This window comes from Macrobrachium rosenbergii, chromosome 41, assembly GCF_040412425.1.
Source record: "Macrobrachium rosenbergii isolate ZJJX-2024 chromosome 41, ASM4041242v1, whole genome shotgun sequence".
Taxonomy (NCBI): Eukaryota; Metazoa; Arthropoda; class Malacostraca; order Decapoda; family Palaemonidae; genus Macrobrachium; species Macrobrachium rosenbergii.
Window position 1 is genome coordinate 89,417,988 of NC_089781.1, and position 22,473 is coordinate 89,440,460.

Here is a 22,473-nt window from a genome sequence, read left to right on the forward strand (position 1 = left end):
GTACTCATCCGCTACGATTTTGCTTCAAGTTTCAAAAAGCTCCAACCGACTGGTTTTACAAGCGGTTATATGAAAGGTGTTAATTCCTCTTGACACCGAATTGAATCGAATTGAATATAGAATTTAGGCCAAAGGCCAAGCACTGGGACCAATGAGGCCATTCAGCGATGAAACGGAAATTGACAGTAAAAGTTTGAAAGGTGTAACAAGAGGAAAACCTCGCAGTTGCAATATGAACCACTTGTTAGAGAGAGCGCTGTTTCACTTGCCAATATTTTTTTTTAACAAAATGCATATCACAATTCTTTCCTGAACAATCAGACGCCTTTATTATTCGTAAATTTTTCTGATAAAGGTAAGGATCTTTATAGGTATTTTGAATAAACTCAATAATGATTCAAATACAAATCGTATGTTGATAAAGACACCGTAATATCGACGTCAGTCAGCCTTTTTAAAAACAGCTACGAAGTTCAAAATTTTCAATAATGTTCAATAGATAATCAAATAAATAAAAAGATAAATAAAATCCAATCGCAGTTAATCAAGACAACACGGACATGCTAATCTTCATCGTAAAAATGGCTCCCGGCGCGTTCTATTGATTCTGCAAGTTTCTTGTTTATCCTTTGGCCAATATCTAAAAGTCGAGAATTCAAGAAGCCTTTTGCACAATAGATGAAGCTTGGGTGAACCAGTTAACCGCAGCTTCCTAAACAATGGGGCTTCAACTTTTCAACGTTTCCACGTTGAATGCAGACGTCAATATCTGAAACAACTCCATGGATTATTTAGGGTCGCTCCATAACGGTTCTTCAAATCAGTTTTGGGGATCATTGGGTGAGGATTACGTTTGGGTGTGTGTATATATAATATATATATGTATATATACATATATATATAAATATATATATATATGTATATATATATATATAAATGTATATATGTATAAATATATATATATATATATATATATATATATATATATATATATATATATATATATATATATATATATATATATATATATATATATATATATATATAATTTGTAGGCAGCTAAGCACAATGAATACTAATTTCTAAACACACACACACACATATATAATATATATATATTTATATATATATATATATATATATATATATATATATATATATATATATATATCAAACAATATTAAAAAATATCGTTTCACACGGAATTGACTATGCCTTGGGTATAGCTCACACCCAAAGGAAATTATAACTGTAGAGCACTTCTGCCTTAGCCAGGATTCAAGTCCTGGCCGGAAAAGAAGCATCTATCTCATTTATAATTCCTTTGGGGTAAGTAATTCCCAAGGTATAGTGAATTCGATATAAAACAATATTTGTGATTTAATATAAAATTATATTATATATATACATACATACAGTACATATATATAAATTATATATATACACATACAATATACATATGTATATATATAGGCCTATGTAAATAACTGTGTGTGATTAAAGAATAGCCTCAAGCTATAATGTAAAGCAGCGCCTAAATGAAGTAACAGGCTTATCCGTTCCCCCTTGTTTCTATCGGTCTGTACATTAAGTTGCCCTTTCCACCGGCCTTTTGCTAAAATATCGAACGAGCTCGCGAAAACTCATCTTCCCTTGTCATCATCTTATAGGCCATTTTTTTTAAATGAATGAAATATATTAATAACTCATTCCATATTTCTTACAGGCACAGAATAAATATTTATTGTAACGCAGTTGATGGCATTCAATCAACCAACAAATCAATCAATGGAGCGCCATTTTATCGCACTAATTCACTGACAAATCACGAAAGCAATACCATCAACATCATCTAACAAGGACACGAACGCGAATAAACATCCAGTAATGTGTCTGAAAAAGTTGGACATTTTTGGTTTCCTATAAAAGAAAACTATAGAGATGGCTTTTTCTGTCCGCCCTCAGATCTTAAAAACTACTGAGGCTAGAGGACTGAAAATTGGTAAGTTGATCATCCACCCTCCGATCATCAAACATACCAAATTGCAGCCCTCTAGCCTTAGTAGTTTTTATTTTATTTAAGGTTAAAGTTAGCCATAATCGTAATTCTGGTGACGATAGGCCGATAGGACAGGCCATCACCGGGCCGTGGTTAAAGATTCATGGGCCGCGATTCATACAGCATTACACCGAGACTACCGAAAGATAGATCTATTTTCGGTGGCCTTGATTATACGCTGTACAGAAAACTCGATTGCGCCGAAGAAACTTCGCCGCATTTTTCACTTGCTTATTATAAAGACCGAGTCGGGCAAAGCAAAATGTCGTGTCATGAGTCATTTCACGTCTCTTACAAAGATGCAGGCCTTATAAAACAGGGAACACTGAAGGCAACACAGAATTCTAAAAACTAAAGGCGAATCGTATGAATAATGGTCATATTAATTGACCCTTTTGTTTGCGACATCCACGCACTTTCTACGGGATATACAACGACGAGAAGGTGAAACAGGCACAGAACTACGAAACTTGTTGTATTTGCCATTTACCTAAACCCAGAACCTGCCTACCACTTACTTGGCCTTTGATGTCATCAGAAACCCTTCAGATAACACAAACAAAATTCAACTTAAATTTCAGTATCATCTGAAGTCCTTAAAAAAATATTACGCTAACGAAGGGTTTATCATCCGATAGCAACATCTTCCGATCAAGTATGAAGTGTCGACAGGCAGCCTTATTCAGGCTACTTCACAAAGTGATTCGAATTATCATCTCTTCCTCCTTCCGTGATTCCAATCGATAATATCACTACGTCTCTACCTAACTCTCGCTGCAGTCTGTCTGTTTCGTCTACCGAGTCGTCCTTATGCCTGAGGTCATCCTCGTCACCAATGACGACCTGGCTTCCCCTTAGGCTTCCTGTCCCTTATAACCTTTCTTTTTTTCAAGGAACAGGACTATTAACACCCCCCCCTCCCTACGTCTCCTTCAGTCCTTCCTCCTTCCCTCACACCCACCCCTTTTTTTTTCGTGGGTTTGGGCTGGAAAAGGGCACTTTGACTTCTGAGCCACAACTTCTTCAGCACTATATCCGTGACCTTAAAGAGAAAAGGTAACGAGGTGCTTGGTGATTGCAATGAGAAGGCAGGTGTGTGTGTGAACCAAATTCTTGTTTTTTTCTCTATATTTTTTCTTTTCCTCTTTGCCTTTTCTTTTTTTAATTTATTTTTCCCCTTACCTAAATCTGGCAGCTAAGTACGTTCTGTTCTTTAAGAAAAAAAATCTTAGGAATTAACTTCAGTGCTCTGTTCCCTTGTTCACTCCTTCAGTTCAAAAGAATCATATTATATGTTTGATATTATTCCTTTTTGTCTTGTACAGAAAAGCTGTGCCTGGAAAAATATAAATATAAATTTCTGACTCACGTCGAGATCGAACACCGGTCTCTCAATTGATAGCTCCCTGGCCTCTCACTTGAGAGACCGGGGTTCGATCCCGATATGGGTCAGACATTCATTTCTGTGAGACACGTGCTCATGTGTTCATTAGTTCCATATATGTATATAAATATATACATATATATATGTGTGTGGGTCATGTTTGTGTTTATATATATATATATATATATATATATATATATATATATATATATATATATATATATATATATATATATATATATATATATATTATACATATATATATATATATATATTATATATATATATATATATATATATATATATATATATATATATATATATATGTGTATATATATATATATATATATATATATATATATATATAGTTTGATAGTCAACCATCTAATAAATACATTCTGATAAACTCACTTCCCTTCATCCTCAGGACTTGGCATGACCAATAGCGGTGCCGGACCTTACCTGCCTCTACCTCCCATGTTCAGCCCCGCAGCTCTCCCCCCTGGAGGAGGGACAGGCCTTCCGAGGGCTCACCTCCCCCTTCACTCCATCACACATTCTCAGGTAAGTTTCTCCATTTTTTTCATGGTCTAATTTGGTTGATTCAATTCGGATTTGACACAGCCCAGAGGTGGTTGTAATGAATTTCGGGGTTCCAATAAACAGTAACTATAAGTGTTAGCTAAGTTCCTTGTTGGACGAGTTGGTAGAGGTCTCGGCTAGCACTCTGCTAGCCCTGAGTTCGAGTCTCCGGTCGGCCAATGAAGAATTAGCGCAATTTATTTCTGGTGATAGAAATTCATTTCTCAGTATAATGTGGTTCGGATTCCACAATAAGCTGTAGGTCCCGTTCTAGGTAATATAAGTCTAATCCTCCGGGCCAGCCCTAGGAGAGCTGTTAATCAACTCAGAGGTCTCGTTAAACTGAGGAATACTTAACTTATAAGTGTTAGCTATGGTATGTAATAATTATTCCATTAATACAGTCATCTAATTACATTTTTTCTAGTGCCATCTCAGGTTGCTGGAAAGACCTGTCTTTAAAAGCATTGACCTCTGCGTAGAGTCTAACATATCCCCTTTCCATCCAGGAACCCAACTCCGGTGGGGGCGGGACAGGAGGAGGAGGAGGAGGGGAGGAGGTAGTGACCACGACTTATCCGCCTCCCCAACAGCGTTGGGGGTCACCAGCCCCCTCCTACCCCCTAGACCTCACCAACCGAGATTACGCAGCAGCTTCACGATCGCGGACCTCCTCGGAAGCAGCGAAAGCAACTCCTCTCATACCGAAAGCACCCAAAGCGCCGGCTCTGACGAAGGAGGAGGAGGAGGAGGTCTTCATGCCTACGAGGATCAAGACCCGATGGACGGCGGCGGCGGCGCCGGGGTGATGGACGAGAGCCAGGAGATGTCGCCGAACCCCCACGACCCAGGGGCGCGCTTCCAGTGGCTCCAGTGCACGCGCTATCACCCGCCCAAACTGCCGCGTGAGTGTTCGTATTTAATGCTTTGTTTTACAGAGATATATATTATATATATATATATATATATATATATATATATATATATATATATATATATATATATATATATATATATATATTTTAGTTTTTTTTCTTATTCACATAACAGGACATTTAATTGTCAGAAAATTGCAAAGTAGCTACGTGACCACTGGCTTCTTCTATAATAAAATAAGGTCAGCATGAATAATACTAATACTACTATTAACAATAATTAGATAGACTGTATATATATATATGTAGAAGAATATTTATATTTTTCTACTTGACCTCTTTGCGTAAGAATCTATACAGTGCATTACTGCCCTAAAATGAAAGACTGCAGTATCTGCAAAAATACAAAACTGAGAAAAATGGTGTAAAGGATTTTTTTTATTGCACCTTACCACTGATTTTTCAGATACTGCAAATGGGACCCCGTAAATAAAGCACTGAAGAATCATTCTGAAACTGCAGTAACTTGAGTGTTTTGTGTTTCACGAGCCCAATAGCTGGCACATCTCAATTTCGAAAATTTTGCTGATACTGCAGTTTTCCATTTTATGGCAGATTAGCCTTCGTAACAGCTCCAAAAACGTACTACTGAATTCGGACAACCATAATTCCTAAATGTCGCTAAAATCTCCTGAAATGTCGCCGCGTACTCCGCTGTCATCAGCGACTCCATGCGACAAAAAAAAGCGAGAGAAAATACAATTAAGAAAAGCCATGGACGATGAATCGAGATTAATTATTCGACGATGACGTCACAGGATTGCTTTTTTTTTAATAAGTCTTGCTTGGCTCGATTTCCTTGGAACTGAGGGAATTACGTGGTTTGGGATAGTTATTCCTGATAGTTTTTGTTATATACTAATGTTCTCCGACGTGAACTTTGACCTGAAGTTGACCTCAATTATCCCAGTGAACTGGCCTTCTCCTATGTGATATTACGAAATCATTTTTATTTAAATCATCCTTTATTTATTCATCTATTTTTTTCTTACTTTACTTATTTTTAATTATCTAGTATTTATCTATTTTTTCTTGTTATTAATGTATCTATTCATTAATTCATTCATTTAATTGTTAATTTATTTATCTATTAATTTTTTCACCACCTATTTATTTATTTTGCTAAAAGTTTACGCTCGATATCTTAATCTCTGCACACAGCCAGCCAAATGAATAGTCCAGGTGTCTCATTATCTGGTGTCAGGATATAATTTTCAACGATCTCTCCCTGTACACTTATATTCCATCACCGTCGTAATGAATTGGCCAGGTAACTTTTATCTGATGCTTTGCCAAATAACTCTTATTTGATGCTTTGCCAAATAACTCTTATCTGATGCTTTGCCAGACAACTCTTATTTGATGCTTTGCCAAATAACTCTTTATCTGATGCTTTGCCAGATAACTCTTTATCTGATGCTTTGTCAAATAACTCTTTATCTGTTGCTTTGCAAGATAACTCTTATACGATAGTGCTTTGCCAGATAACTCTTATATGATGATGCTTTGCCAGATAACTCTTATATGATGCTTTGCCAGATAACTCTTATATGATGCTTTGCCAGATAACTCTTATATGATGATGCTTTGCCAGATAACTCTTATATGATGGTGCTTTGCCAGATAACTCTTATATGATGCTTTGCCAGATAACTCTTATCTGATGCTTTGCCAGATAACTCTTATATGATGCTTTGCCAGATAACTCTTATATGATGCTTTGCCAGATCCCATTTTCAGATAACTCTTATATTCTTTTGATTGTAAGAATGGAATAGAATATAACATGAGCTTTGCCAGTAAACTCTTTTTGATGCTTTGGCTTATACGAAGGATAACGCTTATATGATGCTGGGACCTGATGCTTTGGATAACTCTTATCATTCAACAGTGAGATGGAATTCTTTATCTGAGAGATAACTCTTTATCTGATGCTTTGCCAGATAATTTAAATGGTGGATTAACAAGAGGTAAAACTTTGCCAGATAAGTCTTTATCTGATGCTTTGTCAGACAACAGTTCCAGATAATGAACCAGCTGTTAGAGATGATGGTGCCAGACAACTCTTATCTGATGCTAAGATCCCATTTTCGAATCTTTCTTGTTGTAAGAATAGAATAAAATATAATATAAGAAGAGAATATGAACGGAGGTCACTCAGGGTGAAAAGAAATGAAAAGGCAGTTCCACTAATGAACCAGTCAGTTGAGGGTCTGAGATGGAAGGAAGGACGCTGTACAATAAAAAGAGCTAGGGGCCTACAAAGTTATGCCTACAGCGCACCGCATGAGATGCAATGACGGCGTTATCCCCCTTACAGGGTTCTTGTTGTAAATTACCATACCATGTTTTGATATTTTCTCTCAGCCAACACGAAATACTGACAACTTGCCTCAAGTGTGATAATGTTATTATTTTGGGTTCCTTATTTATTTATTCCTTGTTTATTTGTCTTTTTATTTATTTATTTATGTTTATTTGTATATACAAATATCTATTTATTTATTTATTTATTTATTTATTTATTTATTTGTTTATATCAAATGTGACAATGTGTTATTACTTCAGATTCCTTATTTATTATTTGTTTATTTTTCTATTTACTTATTTATATTTTATTTATCTACTTATTTATCTGTTTATTTATTTCTTTTTATTTATTTATTTATTTATTTATTTATTTATTTATTTATTTATTCATTCTTAAATGCTAAAATTCAATACCATGTCTTCTGAGTGCAACCATGCCAATAAACTGTCAAGCATTTCCTACGTGGTACCACGAAATGAATGAACATATTGATCGAATTTACAATAAACAGAGTAATAACAATAATGAAATTAAAATTTATAAAAATAAATCTTCCAGTAGTCATTCACTTTCTTCTATCACATTCTAAACTCCATAAATTTACAGAACGAGAATATAAAGGTCCCGAATTATTATTCCTTGACCAAGAGTATTTATTGTTTACGAAAAGTTATCCAACTGAATCTTAATGGAATATAGCGTTTAGCCCAAAGGCCAAGCATTGGGACCTATGGGGTCATTCAGCGCTGGAAAGGAAATTGAGAGTAGATAGGTTAGAAAGGCGTAACAGGAGGAAAACTTCGCTGTTGCATTTTGAAATAACTTTTAGGAGAGGGTGGATAGCAAGATGGAAGAAAGATAATATGAATGGAGGTACAGTAAAAGGAACGAAAGGGGTTGCAGCTAGGGGCCGAAGGCACGCTGCAAACAACCTTTAGCAATGCCTACAGTGCACTTCGTGAGGTACACTGACGGCATTACCCCCTACAGGGAGCTGAATCTTGATACACTTCCAATGTATATTTATTTTGTCGGTTTATCTAATACTTTCCTCTAAATATTAATATTCTTCACCTGGCTATGTTCTTATGTTTTCGAATATTATCAACATGCGACATCAACAAAATCTAAAGATAATAGCATCTATAGCTTACACTAAGTTAATATCAGTTTGATAACCGCTTCATGTAATAGATATTGCACAATGTAATTCCTTTCTTTATGTAATTTGTCAGAATATTACCATTATCATCATTAAAGAATGACGATCATGGTAATATTCTGACCAAATAAATTTTCAATATCATAACAAAAGGCATTACACTGCGTAATATTTATTACATATGCAACGGTTATTAAACTGATATTAACTAAATGTACAGGTGTTATTATCTATATATTTTGTTTATTTATAAGGGAAGGTAACGTATTACCTGGCTCATAGCTAAATATTAATCATATGCCAGAAATTTCCAAAATTCAAAAATAAAAGAAATTACCTAAAATTTTCGGAAAATGGAAGATGAAAATATCCCATTCACTTGATTATGCTAGCATAGGGAACTCGCCCCCCCCCCCACAACAAAAAAATACTAATAATAAAAAACTATGTAAGAAAATGCTCCAATACAAGTCGATGGCTAAAGCCTTCTTCAAGAATATACCACAAAGACTAAAAAAAATATAAAATAAAAAAAATAAAAAATCGAATTGACGAATTATACAATCTCATGTTTTCGGGCGCTGACCGTTTGACTTTTTAAAAGAAAGGTAAACTTTGCTTCTTTAACGCGCGGGGGGAATTATTGACCGCAAGTTGGATGTGATCGCAAATGTCTGAGAGAATGGTTCCTGAAAATTCATTGACGGCCGACATTAAAATTCTGGAAGCACGGCGCTTAAATTTCTGGTCCTTGTTGCTATATTTTTTTTTCTCTGGGGAGCCTGGCGGAGAAAGGGGGGGGTGTTCGTTCTCTCTGGTGGGTAGGGCTTGGGGAGGAGGTTTGGGCGAGTGGGGCGGGTTGGGTGGGGGGGTTCGTTAAAGACACCCCCCCCCTCAAAATCAAGGCAGACCTTATTTGGTTTAGACGATATTAATAAACAAATTAGATTACTACAAAATAAATGAAGTGTTCTTTGAATAAACAGTGAAATCCACAAATTAGTCCAGTGCAGAAAACCAATCAGAAGGAGGAGGAGGAGGAGGAGGAGGAGGAGGAGGAGGAGGAGGAGGAGGAGGAGGAGGAGGAGGAGGAGGAGGAGGAGGAGGGAGATGAAAAGAGACACTCGAATAAACGACAATAAAGCTGAAATTCTAAAAGCGAAACTACGCCAAATATTTTCGAAGAAATAAAAAAGAAATAAAATACACAAAACGAACTTACACCGAATGACGACTGACTAACTAAATGTTTTACGGATGTTCATCAACATCTAATCTTTACTGAAATGTTTTACTCGCGTGGATTACGAGTCGAGTGTTTAGTAATTCTTCAGTGCTCTAAGCGTTTCATTTACCAGTTTGAACTGCACGGTAATTTCCAAGGTACTTGTAATTAAATTCCTTTTGTTTGAGAGAACGCTTTGGTGTACTTCAATCTCATTTTCCCATTATTTTCTTTTACGAAAGTAATATTATTCTTGTGTTACGACAGACGCTATCAAGAGAAGGCTTCCATTTATCTAGCATCTCCTTTTTAGTTTTCTGAAAAGAAAACTATTGTGCCGGCTTTGTCTGTCCGTCCGCATTTTTTTCTGCCCGCACTTTTTCTGTCCGTCCTCAGATCTTAAAAACTACTGAGGCTAGAGGGCTGCAAATTGGTATGTTGATCTTCCATCCTGCAATCATCAAACATATCAAATTGCAGCCCTCTAGTCTCAGTAGTTTTTATTTTATTTACGGTTAAAGTTAGCCATAATCGTGCATCTGGCAACGATCTGGGCATGCCACCACCAGGCCGTGGTTAAACTTTCATGGGCCGTGGCTCATACAGCGTTATACCGAGACCACCGAAAGATAGATCTATTTTCGGTGGCCTTGATTATATGATGTACAGAAAACTCGACTGCGCCGAAGAAACTTCGCGAATTTTTTTACTTTTTGCTCTTTTCTAAACATATATGTGTGGTGGTGAATATGACATTAATTATTATTATTATTATTATTATTATTATTATTATTATTATTATTATTATTCGATTAAACAGCCATAACTAATATGTTTTTCATCATCGTTGTCTACATACTGTATAATGTGCATAAACATGAACTGAAATAAACGCAGTTACTATTACTATCAATATAATTTATATTACCATTTTGCAAGTGAAAGTGATAACAATTGCAGATTTGCTTTTATAGTCTAACGAAAATATTAACTCGACCAGTTTTTTTTAAGTCGCCTTCCATTTTCACAGACATGTCAATAAAATCGACAAATAATATGATAAGGTGTAATTCCATGTTGCTGCAACTGGACCTGAATTTGCGTCATGAGTCCAGAATTTCTTTTTAGCCAAATTTCGTTGCAAAAGTCATGGAAAGAGGGGGCAAGGGTACATATGGATAGTAACAGCACAAGTATCTTAACGATAGTAGTAGTAATTATAGTAGTAATCTCTGAATTTTATGGAAGGCAAAGAAATATTGGTCAGTTGCATGACTGAGAGAGAGAGAGAGAGAGAGAGAGAGAGAGAGAGAGAGAGAGAGAGAGAGAGAGAGAGATCGCGTAAAAAATAGGTGAAAAAGTGAATAGTGGAATTTTCCAAATTTTAGGAAAGACAAAGAAAACATTGGTCTTAAAAATAGGTTGAAGGCAAAGAGAGAGAGAGAGAGAGAGAGAGAGAGAGAGAGAGAGAGAGAGAGAGAGAGAGAGAGAGAGAGAGAGAGAGAGACTGAATTACGTAAGAAATAGGTAGGTAAGACAAAAATATTGCTCAGTTGCATGCTTGAGAGAGAGAGAGAGAGAGAGAGAGAGAGAGAGAGAGAGAGAGAGAGAGAGAGACTGAATTACTTAAGAAATGGATAGGGAAGACAAAAAATATTGGTCAGTTGCATGCTTGAGAGAGAGAGAGAGAGAGAGAGAGAGAGAGAGAGAGAGAGAGAGAGAGAGAGAGAGAGAGAGAGAGAGAGATCAAGTAAAGGTAAGTGAAAAGGATAAGTCTTTCAGATGTCGAAAGACATCCTTTTCAAGGCTACAGAGTTGCATTTTCAAATACTGTAAATTAGACCAATGAATTTCAAAACCAAAAATAATTACTGGAAAGGATTTTTAAAAATGATTTAGGCTCAAGTTCGAAGATCAAGGAGGCTGGCGCGACTGTCTGTTGAATTTGGAATATTCTAGCAGCGCCCGAACCAGCACTTCCGTGATGGGCTGTTGTCTTCTCGCCCCGGCCCCCATTTTTAAAAGTTTTTCAAAAGGAAACTACCCTCTTATTTTACATTTTAACGTTAACACTGATGAGGAACACCGTTCAGGTGTTCGAAAGTCTTTGTTTATTTTACATAGTAATGTATTTACTATATAATTGTGGATCTTTATTACACATTAATAATAATAATAATAATAATAATAATAACAATATGATTATAATAATGGGAAGGAAGTAGACCCTGCCTTAAGCATGTCATGTTAATAAGATGAAGCCATCCTTTTCAACAGAATAATAATAATAATAATAATAATAATAATAATAATAATAATAATAATAATAATAATAATAAATTATATTAAGATTTCGAGGTAATGTGAGAACCACATTCGAACACAAAGCGTGCTCCTTTTCAAGTTCTGTAATTTAAAAAAGACAAAAGCACCTCATAATGCGTCATGAAACGAAAGAGAATTTTTAGACATCTATCCATTGACTCGTTCCTGAATTCTCTCTCTCTCTCTCTCTCTCTCTCTCTCTCTCTCTCTCTCTCTCTCTCTCTCTCTCTCTCTCTCTCTCTCTCTCTGCCACTGCTAAATACCAAGGGGAAGCTTCACACCCATTGACTTATGGATGCGTAACTTCCAGACTTAAAGTTCAACTACCATGATTTACTTGGATTAAGATCTATGAAGGATTGTTGTTAACTTGACTGTACGCTGAGATGCGTCGCTGCCTTGTCACAACGGACGGGAAGAACCTAATCTTTCGGTCGTTTTTCAATTTTATTGCTTGGATTTGGGTTTACACATATTTGTGCTGTCTTGTATTCATGATTTTTGTTCAGCATAAAGGGATATAAGCTTGTTTTGATAACAGGAAGGCACGAAATCCCGTCTGATTTGTGGGACGAGAATCGTGTGAAAAAAAAAAAATGTTCGCTACGTCAAGTTTAAAAACAAGCCTTGATGCCATCATAAAAATAAAAAAGTAAAAAAATGCAAAATGCCATAATTCAAATTCGGTTTTATGGATTCACATATACTGTATATATTTTATATTTCTCTGCTTTCTTTTCAACCATACGGCATTAAGATTTAATACATCAAAAAGAACGGAAATCCCGACATGGCATCAGATTAATTATTTCGGCAGGAATTTATTTTCCGTCAGATACAACCTTCCTTCATTCCTAGGTAAAGGAAGAATGTCTTTTTTTACGGGGATACAGATGCCTATACCAGTATCACAAAATGGTTGTGATACAATAGATCTATGAAGTTTCATCTACAAAATCTGCAAAATCAAACACAAAATGCGTCTATCTTCTAGTTTCTCTTCGTAGTACAGTAACAATTTTTGTCCAGTTTTTAAAATCGGAAGAGCGAAAAAAATTTAATTTGATTTTCAAGATTTTCATATTATAGGCTAGGCAATATTGCCGTGCGCACGGGCACAAACACACACACACAACACACGCACATACAAACACAACGTGCCTACCAAAGTGACGAAAGGGACGAAAACCTCTCCGCTGAAAACAGCAAACCTCGAATCATCGAACTCTTCGTAACTCATCAATTTCGCCTGAGTTTTCGAAATTCGTCTGCGAAGGTATCTCTAGAAATATGACTGGCTTGGCAGCAGCACCAGCCAACACCTTCTAATTATGTAATGATTGACATTAGCGTCCTGTGAGGCTGCTGATTTCTTTTCTTTTTTTTTTTCTATCTCCCTCGAATGTCGAACGGACGATTCGCAAGATGATGCTCGACTGTTTTGATTCGAAGCGCGCGGCTCCAAGAATTTTCCAACACTTTAAAGTCTTTGAAATTTGAGATACGTAATAAGAATTTTTATTAATTTTAAATGACGCACAGATTATATAATAACAAAAAAGTACTATATCTTACGTAAAGACAAAAAAATAACAACAATTTTTTAAAAGAAAACAATAAAAGAAAAGGCGGCGAACAGCCCCACTCGCCACGTAAACAAAAGAAAAGCGACAAGCCCAGAGCATCTTTGAAAGGATCTAACTTAACGGAAAAAAAGTAAAAAAGGTAAAAAAAAATACGCTACGTTACAACAAAGACGTATAAAGTTACAGGCAAATTAAAACTTTTATATTCAAATAACACGCTTTGCCTCATTTGGCAGGACAGCGTCAAGATATGCTGACCGCCGGACTCAGGCAGACAGCTGCCACTGGAATTCCTCCTCTCCTGGGAGACTTTTGATCATAAATAAGGAATCGTGTGTACGTTCGTTTGGTCTGTGAGCCGTTGCGTGTAAGTCCTGCTGCACGAGTAGCGAAAGGTGTATGTATACGTGTGTGTGTATACTGTATGTACAGTATGTATATATATATATATATATATATATATATATATATATATATATATATATATATATATATATATATATATATATATATATATATATATATATATATATATATATATATATATATATATATAATATATTATGTATATATATAATTATATTTATATATATATATAATATATATATATTTATGTATATATATAATATTTATTTATATATATATATATATATATATATGTATAATTGTATATATTATATATATATATATATATATATATATATATATATATATATACATACATTTTATATGTGTATGTGTGTGTGTTCAAAGAAAGATTTCTCTGCTGGTATGACCACATATGCTTCGTATATAACCAATTACCCAGACATCCACACGTGCTTAAAACTCCAAAATCTGAAAATTGCTCTCTGTAAGCCACTAAAAGATTAAGAATTACCTCCGACTTAATCGCGCCTGAAGGATTTTAAAAGCTAATTCACAACCCGGCAGTCTTCTCGCCGTCATTCCTCCTTCGACCGGGTTACGGTACTTCTTCATTCTGGAAGTGTTCAAGATTTTGTTACAAATTGCTTCGAATGAAGAAGAAAAAAAATCTAGTGACAAAGAACTGGGTGAGGGAGGGTAAGGAAGGGAGAGGGGTAAAATTTGAAGGCGGAAAGCGTAAACGGATACATATTTGATCGGACGTGAGGATACATCGTATCCAAAGCCTAAAATAATGACTGTAAATAACCGACAAATGACTGATAACTGATTATTGTGACATTAAGAACATGTCTACATTTGCAAGGCCGGTGTGTGGCAAGTACACACACACACACACACACACACACACACACACACACACACACACACACACACACAGACACACACACACTATATATATATATATATATATATATATATTTATATACATATATATTTATAAATAAAAATATATATATATATATATATATATATATATATATACATGTATATTTATAAATAAAAAATAATATATATATATACATGTATGATTATAAATATATAAATAAATATATATATATATATATATAGGAATATACGTATGTATATATATATTCCACTTGCGCAAGTTCACGCGTACAAGAAATACGCAATATTAACCAAGATCAATTAGCTCTCAATTATTCTAGGGATATATAAGGATCAGTACAAACAGTAGGATACTGAAAGCTGACACAAGAAATTATATCTAATTAAACGAAATTATACATAAATCATTCATAGTCACAGATATGTATCAAGCAGATACATACCTTGAAAGCAGATTATGCGACTTGAATGGGAGAATAACACACACACACACACATACACACACACACAATCATCATCAAAAGGTAAAGTTTCTCATGATACGAAATCTATTACACGAATCTCTCCTCGTCCAAAAGAAGAATAGGAAGAAGAGGGGAAAAAGAAAAAGGTCTGTGACAGGTCTAAACCATCACACCGGCGATTAAACAGAATGATGAAAAGTAACCACAACCGCATTTGTAAACAATGGGGAATAGAAGACGCGCCCCGGAGTGGGCCTGCCGAGGAATTCGGCGAATGTGGGCTTTAGTTAAAGAGAGTTGAGAGAGGATGGGAGTTGGGGGGCGGGGTGAGGGGAGAAGAGGAGGGAAGAAAAGAGACCATTGGTCAAAGATATGTCTCATTTCATACCCGCTGCCCAAATCTATCCCTTACGGCCCGGTTATCAAATGCCACCCCACCTCTCTCTCTCTCTCTCTCTCTCTCTCTCTCTCTCTCTCTCTCTCTCTCTCTCTCTTCTCTTCGTACGTACTTTTCTCGTCCCCGAAAAGGAGAAAGGAGTCCTTCACAGGAGAAACAGTTTAGAGAGATCCTCGTTGTGAAGGATACTTCAAAGGGGGGGAGGAGGACCTCTTTTGTCCATTCTGATATCGGCGATTAATTTTGAAAAGGGGAGGGGGTTAGAGAGAGGCGTTTCGAGGGCCCGGTGGCCTGGGCGTGTTACGACGACGACGATGATGATGATGATGATGAGGATGATAGTTCAATGAATGGCCGTTGGAACGCCTCTGAGTGATGTTACTGATGAGGATGATGAAAATACATATGAAAATTTCTATAGTGTGATGATGATGTGATAATAATGAGTAACCTATGGAACGCCGCAGGACATTCTTGATGATGATGATGATGATGATGATACTACAACGAGTAGCCAATGGGACGCTTCTGAGTAATGTTACTGATGAGGGTGATAGATAGATAGAATATACACTTTGGGCAGAAGGCCAAGCACTGGGACCTACGAGGTCATTCAGCCCTGAAAGGAAAATTGAGAGTAAGAGGTTTAAAAGGTGTAACAGGAAGATAACCTCGCAGCTGCACTATGCAACAATTGTCAGAAGAGGATGGAAAGTAAGATGGAAGACAGAATATGAATGGAGATACAGTAAAAGGAATTAAAGGAGTTGCAGCTAGGAACCCAATGGACGCTGCAAAGAACCTCAATTAATGCCTACAGTGCACCGCGTGAGGCTAATGAGGTTGATGACAGTATATACGAATTGCTGTAATGTGATGATCATACTTTGAATATTTAGGCCTTGGAGTGCCGCAAGGTGAGGACTTCTGATGACAGTACCTGGATGGGTGAATGACATTCCAGTGATCTGCTAGGTTGCGTTCAAGAGGCCGCTGAGAAAGCGCTCGGTACAGGAAAGAAACGACGAGTTAAAAAATTATTGGCTAGAACGCGGGAAGAATCTTGCTTTCGTAGCAAGCTAAACGAAAAGAAGGTAAATGGTGGATAATGAAATGCCGTATTTTAAATAAAGCATAATTGAAATTTTGAGATGATAGGAGGATAAATATGACAAAACCTAGCATGTACAGAACAACTCAATGAAAATTGTCAGAGAACCAAAAGCAATCTACCACAGAAAACTCAAAAAAAATATATAATATATATATATATATATATATATATATATATATATATATATATATATAAATTATATACCTATATATAAGCAAAATAAAAAAAATATAAATATATCGAATCTCAAAAAAAAGCAAAAACCGAAATCTCAAGAATGCAGAGCCAAAAAAAAAAAAAATACAATTGGAGTGTCCCAGTAGCCAAACGATTAAGAAGGAGGGGAGATTTCAATTGCTTTGTGTTCAGAGGGAGAGAGACAGACAGAGAAAGTAAGTGAGTGAGGGAGAGAGAAAGAGACGGGGGAAGCCAGGGCTCGCAGCCGTTCGTTTTAGGAACAACCTAATCATATAAGTGTTGTGTGTGATCCATAATTGAAGAGCGAGATGCTATTCCTGACTCCTTCCCCCCTACCAAGCCCTGAATAATCCAGTCATCTTGCGCGGGTGGCATCTTCCTCACCCTCGCTTTGCTGTCTCTCTCTCTCTCTCTCTCTCTCTCTCTCTCTCTCTCTCTCTCTCTCTCTCTCTGACCTAAAATGATTCGCAAATGGTTTTCTATGACGATTCGGTCAAGGAATTCGGTGGAACGCATTTTGCGCATCATGAGTAGGGAAACACCACTACGATATTTGAAGCCAGGAGTGTACATGTATACATACATGTATGTATGCATGTATATGTGTGTATATATATAATATATATTATAACTTATTTATTTGCCTATGGTCCTATATTCTCTTAACATGAACAAACCAGTTCAAAAACCTATGCTATCCGTTTTGACACTTCCCATCTTTCGGCCATCTAACCCCATGTGTGTATTATGCAAAAAAAAAAATCAATCTTCATAACCTCCATCATTTAGCTTTCATTTGAACTCGGAATGAAAACTTCATTTTTGAAAAATGACAGTTTGCGTAACGGTCTTAATAAACATTAACTTTCGTTTCTGTAGATATTGCTTTTTTCTCTTCCTAATTGTTCCAGAGAGCTTCTTCCTTCGCTGCTTCGTCTTCCCTGCGGCTACCCTTTACTTTCATAAGTCCGTCAACATTACATCAAGGCCCAAATACCTAGCTGAATCAACCACTACTGAGCACATCTTTGAGATGAACTCCTTCCACCTAACCCACATTTTCTATATAATCTCTCACCATAGGATCTTCTCGCTTCTTTGTTACCAAACTCGCCTCAGTCATATTTACAGCCATATTCTACGTTCTTCTTTTACAGCTACAACTAACTACCTTCCCTTTTCACTTTCCCTTCAACCAGACAATGACCAAATATACCTCCAGCCCTTCTTTTTCTTACCAGTTATCACCTTTATATCCCTCAAATAATGCATAATCTAATAAGCTTCTAACCTCTTCACTAAGTAGACTTTTCCACCCGTCCCTAAAGGAAGTAAGAAATGAGTTGGTGGTCAAGCTGTTTCAGTCTTCCATTGTTTGCACGAAATCTGCGAACCACTGCTTATTCCTGCATCAGTTTTTTCATTCCTCTTTCCTTTTCTACTTTATGTCGATTTTTGTCGATCCATCTATTTATCATTGTTCCTCCTATTACAGTTTTACTGATGTTTTGTGGTCATCTGAGAGAGAGAGAGAGAGAGAGAGAGAGAGAGAGAGAGAGAGAGAGAGAGAGAGAGAGAGAGAGATGAAACAAATCCAGGGGAAAATGTTCTTGATTTCGTTTTTACTACGACAAAAATACATGTATATTCAACATGCAAGTGCTCCGGCTCTGTGTCATACAGCACTGCTGAAAACTTTAATTTGTTTTCCCTGTATTCATGTGAATAAACATACACACACCTACATACACACATACACAGTGACACACACACACACACCCGCACGCACGCACACACACACACGCACGCACACACGCCATGCCTCGTGCAGGTAGAGCAGGGTCCATGATATCAGTTGACACCTTCTTCGCTAATTGGGGTATTGTGACAACCTGCCTCCCTCCACAATCTTTCCTTTCTCTCTCTCTCTCTCTCTCTCTCTCTCTCTCTCTCTCTCTCTCTCTCTCTCAATCCTATTTAAGTTATGAGTTTAACATTTTGAGAGTCTATGCTTTAACACTGGAACAAATGGATGTTTTTATAAGTACATAAGAGTGCAGTCTGAATTCAAGCTCTATGGTGACTAAGCTCTTGGGAATCATACGGAAATTCTGAAACTATCAGTGCATATTCTCCCGCATATTTATAATATTTTTTATACTAAAAATCATACGGAAATATAATGATTTACGAAACTATCACGCATATACAAGTTTGTGAATTTCTGTGCGCGCGTGTATGCGTTTGTACTGGCCGCGTAATTGGCGGGTAAAACTTTTATTTCAGATGTTATTTTGTTTCATATCTTAGTCCAAATCATTGATATAAAACAACTTATGAATCAGTTTATAAACGTGATTCAATCAACATCAATCAATCACAGCGTAATTATGACAAGAGCAGGTATAATGAGGCTTGACTAGAAGTCAACTGCAATCGCCAAATGCAGAGTCAGTGCAGGCGTGTCTTTCCACGTGAGCAGAGGAGCCAGTTAACTAGGTCTAAGGAATAACAAGTAAAAAATGCACCGAAGTTTCTTCAGCGAAATCGAGTCTTCTGTATAGCGCATAATCAAGGCCACAGAAAAAGATCTATCTTTTGGTGGTCCCGGTACAAGGCTGTATGAGCCGAGATCCATGAAACTTTCAGCCACCCCCGGGTGGTGGACTGTTCTATAGCGCTACCAGACGCACGATCATGTCTAAGTTTGACCTTAAATAAAATAAAAACTACTGAGGCTACAGGTCTGCAATTTGGTATGTTTGATGACTGGAGGGTGGATGATCAACATACCACTTTGCAGCCCTCTAACCTCAGTAGTTTTTAAGATCTGAGGGCGGACAGAAAAAGTGTGGACAGAATAAGGTGCGGGCGGACAGACAAAGCTATCTCAATAGCTTTGTTTTACAGAAAACTAAAACCAATTAACAAAGAAGATGAAGACGAGGAAATGGAGAAATAGAGAAGTACGAAATGGGAGGTAAGTAAATTAATGAACACACCAGAACATCAACGCTGATACGCTTTTATGTTATGAAGAATGTAAAGAATGAATAAGGGAAGCTACATGGTCTCACCATATCACTATTAAGAATGTCACCTATACGTCAAAGAAGCAATATGTCATTATCATAATAAGAATCAATGTTATTTTATTCTTAACGATGCAAAGTCCAGCAGATCGCGCAACCAAGAGTCCTCATCTAGCCCAGACCCGAAAAATGAGGAGAGAGAGAGAGAGAGAGAGAGAGAGAGAGAGAGAGAGAGAGAGAGTAATGAATGCTAACTCTGTTTTACGATGTCTTGGCTGTTCAGAGTTAAGTCATAATCCTGTCTGCTTAAGGTGAATGCTATTGGAAAAAATCGCTTTGTAAAAAGAAGAAACACTATCTTAAAATCAATCATATATTCTACGAATTCATTCCATTGTCAAATCCACCTCTTTCAACTGGTATTCAACTGCATTTGCTTTCTCGATTTGTAACAGGCAAAAAAAACCATATATACAAATATATATATATATATATATATATATATATATATATATATATATATATATATATATATATATATATATAGGCAATGCTAACGAAGGAAAGTGAAACGACGGAGTGGTGCTAGGCCTTTCGACTCACTGACCTTTACTTAGCAGACTGATAGAAACATAAAAATAAGTTTCCAAAGAAAGTTTGTATAAATGACAGATGGCATTGCCTTTATTTATATAATTCGTCACGTTCCATATTTCCGTGATTGGGTTATACATAAACATATATATATATATATAGTGTATATATATATATATTATATATATATATATATATATATATATATATATATATATATATATATATATTATATATATATATTGACTGTAAATCACATTCATATTTTATACAACTGCATCAAGAGTTTGCCATTTAATACCTCCCTGCATCAAGGAAAAGGTTTCATATCTTATGAAAATAAGGAAAATGTAAAATCTGAATTGGCACATCACTCACATTTTGTCATTTATCTTAAACCAAGGAAGCCTACACCTACGAGGACAAACGATGCTACATATAGACTAGGCGAACTTGTAAGAATTTTACAGTATACTCCAAGTCTAAGGATGCCTAGACGTAGACACATAAATATAGGTCTAATTCTAGAGACACTGCAAGTCTACACAGAAGGCACAAAATCCATAGGTCTAAATATACGTAAAATATAGGTCCAGGAAAACTTCATGTTTAGTGACTCGGCTTGACAATAAACAGCTATACACCATTAGATTCATCATCATCATTATCGCTAATGATCCCCGTTCATCAACTTTCTCCGGAGATATGGTGACTCACTGTCAAAGCGAGTTAGCAGCACAAGGCTACACACAATAAGAGTGGGAAAAAAATTGGGATAAAATTTCACGCGCCAATCTCGCCCTTCTGATTATCTAATTTCGCGCCACAACCCGTATTATATCGCCTTGAAGCCCGCCAAGTGTCGCACCGAGGACACGCACAAACGCCACACTCAAACACGCAATGGCTATGCTCAAGATAGTTTTTTCTTCTTATGCATACTCCACAGAGAGAGAGAGAGAGAGAGAGAGAGAGAGAGAGAGAGAGAGAGAGAGAGAGAGAGAGAGAGAGAGAGGTTTTCTTGGTTACAGCAATGGACTTCGAAGTATGTCAAACTCACATGTTTTTCTTCTTAGGCATATTCTACACACACACACACACACTTGGTTAAACCATAAGAGAGTAGATGAGAAAGAGAGAGAGAGAGAGAGAGAGAGAGAGAGAGAGAGAGAGAGAGAGAGAGAGAGAGAGAGGAAGGTTTTCTTGGTTAAACCATAAGATTTCGAAGTATGTCAAACTCACATGTTTTTCTTCTTAGGCATATTCTACAGAGAGAGAGAGAGAGAGAGAGAGAGAGAGAGAGAGAGAGAGAGAGAGAGAGAGAGAGAGAGAGAGGTTTTCTTGATTAAACCAAAGAGAGATGTCAAATTCACAGAGAGAGAGAGAGAGAGAGAGAGAGAGAGAGAGAGAGAGAGAGAGAGAGAAGGTTTTCTTGATTAAACCAAAGGACTTCGAAGTATATCAAATTCACATTTTTTTTTCTTCTTAGGCATATTCTACGCACACACACACACATAGATAGATAGTTAAAGAGAGAGAGAGAGAGAGAGAGAGAGAGAGAGAGAGAGAGAGAGAGAGAGAGAGAGAGAGAGAGGAAAGTTTTCTTGGTTAAAACAAAGGACTTCGAAGTATGTCAAATTGACATCAACGGTTCCTGTGTTATCGTCAACATTCAATAGTGTAGCACTGACCAAATTGTTTGTTTGTTCTCTTCTTGCTAAACGAAATAAGACTCTTTCTCTCTCTCTCTCTCTCTCTCTCTCTCTCTCTCTCTCTCTCTCTCTCTCTCTCTCTCTTTCGTATATATCCCCAGGACATCAAAGAAAC

At 36.5% G+C, this 22,473-nt stretch overlaps 2 protein-coding genes across 2 annotated transcripts in view; one reads left to right on the forward strand and one right to left on the reverse strand.

The window, feature by feature from the left end:
• The window catches only part of dlt (codanin-1 like protein dlt), a 172,670-nt gene that overhangs the window by 91,780 nt on the left and 58,417 nt on the right, over positions 1 to 22,473 (reverse strand). The window lies entirely within an intron of this gene.
• LOC136826984 (uncharacterized) overlaps positions 1 to 22,473 on the forward strand; it is a 94,239-nt gene that overhangs the window by 36,529 nt on the left and 35,237 nt on the right. Inside the window, 3 exon segments of the mRNA XM_067084613.1 lie at positions 3,871 to 4,007; positions 4,535 to 4,815; positions 4,818 to 4,930. Of these exon segments, the coding sequence (XP_066940714.1) occupies positions 3,871 to 4,007; positions 4,535 to 4,815; positions 4,818 to 4,930 (531 nt within the window).